Source organism: Camellia sinensis, chromosome 5 (assembly GCF_055761805.1).
Source record: "Camellia sinensis isolate YWXY chromosome 5, ASM5576180v1, whole genome shotgun sequence".
Classification (NCBI taxonomy): Eukaryota; Viridiplantae; Streptophyta; class Magnoliopsida; order Ericales; family Theaceae; genus Camellia; species Camellia sinensis.
The window spans coordinates 163,458,936-163,467,500 of NC_138965.1; the positions used below are offsets into that span (position 1 = coordinate 163,458,936).

At 38.5% G+C, this 8,565-nt stretch overlaps 1 protein-coding gene across 3 annotated transcripts in view; it reads right to left on the reverse strand.

Annotated features, from left to right (window-relative positions):
* Window positions 1–8,565, reverse strand: part of GRV2 (DNAJ heat shock N-terminal domain-containing protein) — a 36,518-nt gene that overhangs the window by 15,688 nt on the left and 12,265 nt on the right. For all 3 annotated transcript variants that reach the window (XM_082870318.1, XM_082870319.1, XM_082870320.1), the window contains 2 exons: window positions 3,027–3,389; window positions 2,449–2,589 (listed from right to left, as the gene is read on the reverse strand). In XM_082870318.1, coding sequence (XP_082726444.1) covers window positions 2,449–2,589; window positions 3,027–3,389 — 504 coding nt within the window. The remainder of the gene's footprint in view (window positions 1–2,448; window positions 2,590–3,026; window positions 3,390–8,565) is intronic.

Sequence of the window (8,565 nt, forward strand, 5' to 3'; positions counted from 1 at the left end):
TCTACTTCTAGTTAGTACCTTTATAGGAGGCAATTTGGTTACCTGCAGAGCAAAAAGTAGGCAGAGTGTGGAAAGCTGAATTCAGGGAAATGGCTCATAGTATTTGTGAGCTTATGTGGCTCCCAAGTGTTGCTAAAATTGACCTATAAAGTTGTATTGTGACAAGCCGCCATCAGTATTGCCCACATTCCAGTGCAATATGACTGGACAAAACATATTGAGATTGATACACTTAATCAAGGAGAAACTGAGCAACAGTTTAATCTGCATTTCCTTTGTGAGGTCAGAGGATAGTTAGCAGATGTATTCACTAAAGGGCTTTGTAGTAAGATTTTTCACCCCCATTATCTACAAGTTGGGCATAAAAGATATGTATGCACCAACTTGAGGAGGAAAGTTACGTTATGCAGTATTATTTCCTATGGCGTTTTTTTGTACTTTGAACTCATTTAGTATAAATAAGAGTTACACTAAGCAATTCTCTCCTCTCTTTTTCCAGCACAACATTATTCTCCTCTCTTCTCTTCTTCCATTTTATTTCTTCTCAAAATCTAACCTAAACATACCACATCAGCCCTACAACTCCTAAGTAATGAATTCACCACCTTCCTCTTATCGGGCCCCTCATATTCCATGCTAATATTCATGGAGCCCGGTCTTTGTTGTTTACACATCAAATCTCATATCTAATAGTGAACTCTAGCTTCTTGAATTCTTTATCCTTCCTCGAGGAAGATGTGCCCCTCTCCTCCCAACTTCTAATATAAACCTGCTCCCTCCACCTTTTCTCAATGGCATCGAAAATCTGCCCTAGCTCTGCCTCAAAACCTTCATGCAAGAACCCCAAACAGGAAACAAAGTCTTTTATGTTCCTGATTCACTCACTCAGACCATTGCTTCTCTTTAGCTTCCAAAATTGCTTCAGGATATACCTCCTGTATCATCCCTGCCAGAGCAAGAGCTGCCAAACAAGGACAATTTTTTGTTGGAAAGCACCTCCAGATTTTCATTCCCCTTGCATCATTCTCCTGAATCTCCCCTGACATAGCACCACCCCCCTTTTGCTGACTGGCTGACCACAACTCTGCTATCTCTTTTGCCTCCATAGAAACTTACAAGAAGAACAAAATTGGACAGGGAAGAGGAAGAAGCCGTGGAGGTGTGAGACTTCAGCCAAGAAAAAATGAGCCCATGCTTAAGTGGAGAGATGGGCTTCAAGGACTGCAAGCTTCTAATACCCTAGGATATTATGAACTGGTGTAACACAATAGTCCACACCTCGAACATTTCAACTTTTGCGAATCCTGGAATAGTATTTGAATCAATTGGCAGCAAATTGCTTAGTTGCAAGAATGTCCTACTGGGGCGATTGTTTCCACTCTATAACCGTGATTCTACTATTCAAAATAAAAAATCCTTCTAAAACCACATTCCTAGCGAGATAGAACCATGGTTCCAACTAGTATAGGACCATTCATATGTACCAAAGAAATAAAATAAAAGCTTCAATGCAAAAGAAAATCTGGCTAACCATATATTTATTTAGATTTTGACATTCCTCTTAAGAATTAAATGGTGAAGATATTTTTATAGATCTTTCAGTTTGGTTTCCATAAGGATTGAAGATGCGAAGTTACTGTTCTTATGTTTACAAATGTAAGTGATAATGTAATGTAAACATTTAACATATATGTTACAATTAAGCAACAAATAATACTTCTTACAATATATTTATATATAAAATATATTAATGCTCCCCTAAGCACTCCAAACCATATCTTTAATGTGCCCCACTCCCTTGACCCCAACCCAGCTTCCACTTTCCACTTCATGCAACTAAGATAAATTGGTCTGCATGTAAAATTTCCAGACCTGGGGAAGTTGGAACATACAACTCCATCAAACTATTATGGTTGGACATGCATTGCATTGACAAATCGGTCATCTTTTTGAATGACATTGTAAAATCAAGCTCAACAAGAAAGGTCATACTATTATACAATTTTACGCAACTTCTTTATATGATGAGGAAGTAGGAACCCCTCCAAGGTAGAATAACATTGGACCGACCCCTGTAGGGCAAACCCTAGATAATAACAACCACCCACAAGCGACCAATATTGGGTAAGAGATGGTGCTGCTAGTGGTACTATTTAACACTAAAACAAACTAGAGATCTTGAAAGAAAAAAAAAAAAGCCCTGATCAAAGCTGCCTTCTACAGCTGCTGAAAAGAATACCCGGATCAGTGCCAATCATCAAATACTAGATTCAGATATTAGATGGATATGAAAAGCCTATGCCCGGATCTATATTAACAGATAGATGAAAATAAACAAATAATGTAACCTTTCAAACCCACCCAGCAATACATTGATTCCAGGTCTACAAAAATAATTAGAATACTAGAAAAAAACTGAGAGGCAAAAAAAAAAAAAATTTAAATCACCTGTGCAATATGTGGAAGGCAACGAGGACTTGACAACATCCGCTTTACTCTAGGTGTTGGTGTAACTAGCTCTCCGGCATCGTCTAAATCTGAATGTGCAGAAACCATGCTGTGTAAAACGGACAATGCAGCCTCCCCTACCTGGATGCAAAATGATATTTTAACAGTGATCATGAGGATAGTACACAAAGTAGGCAAAAGTTACAGTTATGATGGTGAATGCAAGTGAGTTAAATAAATTGATACTTGATGAATTTGTAATTTTTATTTATTAGGAGTTCTAATTTAATTAGAATTTTATTGTTGTAGTTTTGTTAATTTTGGTAACATTTATTAGGGTTTCCCTATGATGCCTATAAATAGGACTTACGTAATGATTTAAGACTAGACTAGAATTGATAAGATTATTGATTAATGAATATTGATATATTTGGTTTGGGATTGTGATTCCCCAGTTTCTTCTTTCTTCTTCTATTTTTTTTTGTGCTACATCATAATATCTAATGCTACAAAAAGTACCAAGAACTAACTATGAAAGCACGAGTACACTATATAATTGTGATCTAAAATAACAATACCTGGATTGGAGTGAGAACGGGAACCCGAACAGCCAGAGCCCAACGAAGTTCACGTATATCTCGTAATCTCTTCCAATCTGACATCCCAGAAGCCCGGCACCGTGTTGTCCAAACAATAGCTTTCTTTGACCAGAACCTTCTGATAGCATCCTTCTCCAGGGGTCCAACTTGTACACCTTCCTTGTCAATAAACATCCATTCCTTAAGTGGTTCCATGAAAGCAGAAGCAGCTATCAAATTAGATTGTAGAGGAATAGCAGTTCTTTCTGAAGCTTCATGAACTGATGTTAGCAGATCAACAGCTAAAACACACCCTCCAACCAAAACACAAGCCTCTACATTTGATAAAACCTTCATCAAAACCTGCACAGACAGTGAATGATATATTGAGTATGCAGAGTAATGATATCAAAAGGCGAAGGTCGTACAGATTAGAACAGCATTAGACAAACATGTCGAGCCTATTCAGGCCAGAAGTTTCATTTGAGAAGGAAGATTGATCAAGATGACCTGCATTTTTATAACCACAAAAACTCACAAATAATTTGTTTTGATAAATCCACTTCAAATTTCCAGCCACATACTGTACTGGCCGAAGACGTAATAAACAATCTCATCAAAAAGGAAAGAGCACTCTGTTTGCCTAGCTTGATAGATATTGAAAGGGATGGAAACAAACTGCATATGCCTACCACCAGCCTACTAATACCCAGTAGGATGAGTTCACAGCTGAACGCCTTATTACAAGAAGAGAGAAATGTAGCTATGAGTCTAGGCTGCAGAAAAGCAGAAAGCTAGCAGATAATTTTGATACCCCAATTCTGTATTTTAAATGGGTAACCGAGTATGCAAACAAACTTTCCATTTCATTAACGGATACTACAATTTGGATACTGCCCATGTAACAAGGCATTTTGAAAGTACTTCTCAGACTAATTTCATTTTGTCTTCATCAATCAAAACACTTATGTCTCTCAGTAGTAGGGCATTTGAGAAATGCAATTTTCATACGATGTACACACGTCCAGAAGTGACAAATTTGTAAGTACAACAGGAAACAGGGATACCAGGGCATTTTGTCTAGAAAAATTGGATTTGGTACCAGGGCATTTGTCTAGATAAATTGGATTTGCACTGAAACATGCAACTTTTGTACAATGGATGGAAAACCTTACACAAACCACAAAGGATGTGAAACAATGATTTGGAGCTGTCTCAAGTAAAACAAATAAAGATAAGAGGTATGTATTACAGTAAAGAAAATATGATAGTAAACAATAAAGAAGTACCAAGCCCAGTGGTTTTCTAAACCCAGTAATGAATTGGGATGAACCCGATGTCAAAAACCCACTAGGCTAGAAGCCTATTATTACACAGTTATGAACTCAACACTATCAAACTGGACAAAGAGAAAATGTGGTTTTCTCACTGGTCTAGACTGGAATTTATCAATCATCCTTCTACATCGCACAAAAACCTACTCTAGAAACAAGAATGTAAGAGAATCTTCATCACAGTTTACGGAGGTGGTTGTAGTGCCACAAATGCTCAAGATATACTCTCAAGAAAAGAAGATTCCCTTTTTTTTAAAATCCGCAGCAAGTAAAGATTCCATTGTACACTACGCAATATGCATTCTTGCCAACCACCTACGTTACACGACTAGTGCGTATCTAAGGGTCGGCACTTCAAAATTAAAAATTGAGGATACGTGGATATGGATCCAAATTGGATACGGGTATGGGGATACATTAAATAGTTATTTTTTAAATATATTTATTTTAGGGAGATGAGTTTAAAAAAGCCAAGGAATAACAAATTTTATCAAAAAAAATAACAAATAAAATATGAATAACAAATAAAAATTATAAAAATTATTTTAGGCATAAAATAAATTATATTATATATGATAAAAATAAATTATTTTTATTTTAGGCATAAAAATTTTATTATTTATGATATATTATATTATACAATATTTTTTTGGGTGAATAATATTATATAATATGAATTGATAAACAAGTTTAGAAGAAACTAAGGATTGTTTATTGAGCATTAGAAAAATAAAGAATACAAAGGAGATATATATATCTACGCTAAGCAAACCCTAAAAGTACCAAAGACTAAACTACCCATAATAATAAATAATAATATCAAATACATATATGCTTAACACCCCCCCTCAAACTCATGATGTGATAGTATCAAGAGTTTGCCAAGCAGAAAACGAAAGCGCAAAATTGTATGAGACTTCGTGAAAAAATCAGCCAATTGCATAGCAGATGACACAAATGGTAAGGACAAAGTAAGAGGCTGAAGATTATGACGCACAAAATGACGATCAATCTCAATATGCTTAGACCAACATGGAAGACAGAGTTATGAGCAATCTGGATGGCACTTCGATTATCACAACACATAGGAGTAGGAGCAGAAGTGCTTGAAGCTTGAATAATCAGCTTAGGGTATGATGAGATATCACCCCTTATTTATAAATGAAGATTAGGGTTTACAAACAAGACAATTACAAGATGATCCCTGAGGGCATAACAATGATTACAGACCCTAGTGCCTTTCGGCTAATAAAATACTAAGTGACTTTCGGTGATTATAATATGCCAACACTCCCCCTCAAGCTGGTGCGAAGATATCTCTCATGCCCAGCTTGCCTAATATGTCATGAAACGGTTTATTCCCAATTCCCTTTGTGAGAATGTCAGCAAGTTGTTCACCAGACTGAACAAAAGGAGTACAAATGGTACCACTAGTGAGTTTCTCCTTAATGAAGTGGCGATCAATCTCAACATGTTTTGTCCTGTCATGTTGAACTGGATTGTGAGCAATGTTGATGGCGGCCTTATTATCACAATATAACCGCATGGAGTCCGTCTGAGCAATACCTAGATCACTCAACAATAATTTGATCCATAAAAGTTCACACACACCTTGTGCCATAACTCTAAACTCAGCTTCTGCACTTGACCTGGCAACCACATTTTGTTTCTTACTCCTCCAAGTAACTAGGTTGCCGCCGACAAATGTGCAATACCCTGAAGTTGATCTCCTATCAGTTACTGGCCCAGCCCAGTCAGCATCTGTATAGGCTTCTACACGAAGATGATCATACTTTGAAAAATACAGACCCTTACCAGGAGCAGACTTCAAATACCTCAAGATTCTCATGACAGCCTCAAAGTGAATCTGATGAGGAGCATGCATAAACTGACTAACTATACTGACAGCAACAGCAATATCAGGACGGGAATGAGATAGGTAAATGAGCTTACCCACTAATCGTTGATAGCTCCCCCTATCCACAACTTCTCCTCCTTCATCATCTCCCAATTTTTGATTGGGTTCCAGTGGGGTGGCACATGCCTTGCAGCCAAGCATCCCAGTTTCCTTCAACAGGTCAAGCACATATTTTCTCTGTGAGATAAATATCCCATCCTTAGAGCGAGCAACTTCAATTCCCAGAAAATACTTCAAGCTTCCCAAGTCTTTGATTTCAAACTCTTTGGCTAAGTATTTCTTCAACAGAGGTATTTCCCCACTATCATTGCTTGTAAGAACTATGTCATCTACATAAACAATAAGTGCTGTAGTCTTACCGCATGAGGAATGTTTCACAAACAATGTGTGATCTGCCTGACTTTGTTTGAAACCATATTTAAACATAGCCTGAGTGAATCTTTCAAACCAAGCCCTTGGAGACTGTTTGAGACCATATAATGACTTCCGAAGTTTGCATACTTTCCCTTCTGTTTGATGATCCTCAAAACCCGAAGGAATGTCCATATATACTTCTTCTTCGAGGTCACCATGGAGAAAAGCATTCTTGACATCAAACTGATAAAGCGGCCAATCTAGATTAGCTGCTAGAGAGAGAAGTACTCTGACTGAATTCATTTTAGCCACGGGTGCGAAGGTCTCCTGATAATCAATGCCATATGTCTGAGTAAACCCTTTTGCCACAAGTCTTGCCTTGTAACGCTCAATAGACCCATCTGCTTTGTGTTTCACAGTATATACCCATTTACAGCCCACAGGTCGTTTGCCCGTAGGTAACTCAGTCAATTCCCAAGTGCCATTCTTCCTAAGTGCTTTCATTTCCTCAATCATGGCTAGTTTCCACTCAGAGATAGCAAGAGCATCCTGAAAATGGTTAGGAATGCTAACAGAGGAAATATTGGACACAAACGCTCTATATGAGGATGACAAATGAGAGTATGATACAAACTGTGAGATAGGATGTTGAGTACAAGATCTCACACCCTTCCTTTTGGCAATAGGAACATCAAGATCAATGGACTCACGAGATTCAAAGTTACCTAGACTGTCATCAGAAGCAGGAGATGGCAGTGGAGTAGCAGAAACGGTCCCTTGTATCCAGTTAACTTGTTTTCTGTTGATGTCCCGGACATAAACATGCCCATCCTTATTCTTGGTGACAGTGGGTTCTATAGTTCCAGTAGAAGAGGGGGGTGCAAGAACAACTGGTTCTACCATAGGAGGCACAGGACTCACTTCTACCATAGGAGACACAGGACTCACTTCACACCAAGGCTCCCCCGGAAATGAGGACGGTGACACCGGAGAGGACAAGAAATAGGACTGGGACTCAAAGAAAGTGACATCCATGGACACAAACCACTTACGAGAAGAAGGGTGGTAACATTTATACCCCTTTTGAGTAGGAGAATAACCAAGGAAAACACACTTGAGGGAGCGAGGGTCCAACTTACCACGAGAGGGAGAGTGATTATGGACAAAACAGACACAACCAAATATTTTGGGAGGAATAGAAAACAAGGACTGAGAACCGAGGAGGATGTGAAGCGGAGCCTGTTTGTCCAAGACCTGGGTAGGGAGACGATTAATAAGATGGGCAGCGGTGAGAACAGCGTCGCCCCAATAGGGTTGAGGCATGTTCATAAAAAAACACATGCACCGAGCCATGTCAAGAAGATGCCGATTCTTGCGTTCGGCCACCCCATTTTGTTGAGGGGTATTGGTGCAAGAGGTCTGATGGATAATGCCATGAGTAGAGAAATATTGTCCTAACCCAGAATCTATGTATTCCCCGCCATTATCAGAACGAAATATTTTGATAGTGGCCCCAAACTGAGTACAAATCATCTTATGAAAAGTGCGAAACACGGAGAAAACTTCACTCTTATCTTTCATGAGATACACCCAAGTAGCACGAGAAAAATCATCAATAAATGTAACAAACCAGCGATGACCTTTCACAGACAGAACACGAGAGGGACCCCAAACATCAGAATGTCTTAATGAAAAAGGAACTAAGCTTTTATTCAAACTGGGAGCAAAAGAAGCTCTATGTTGTTTTCCAAGTTGACAAGACTCACAAAGAAAGTCAGACACATGATGATTTGCGAAACTAGAAGGAAATAAATGCTTAAGTAAATGAAATGAGGGATGCCCAAGACGCCGATGCCACAACCATACATCAGCGGGGGTAGTAGAAGACGTGGTGGAAGAATAAGCAAGTTTGTCCGGTTGATCTAGGAAGTAG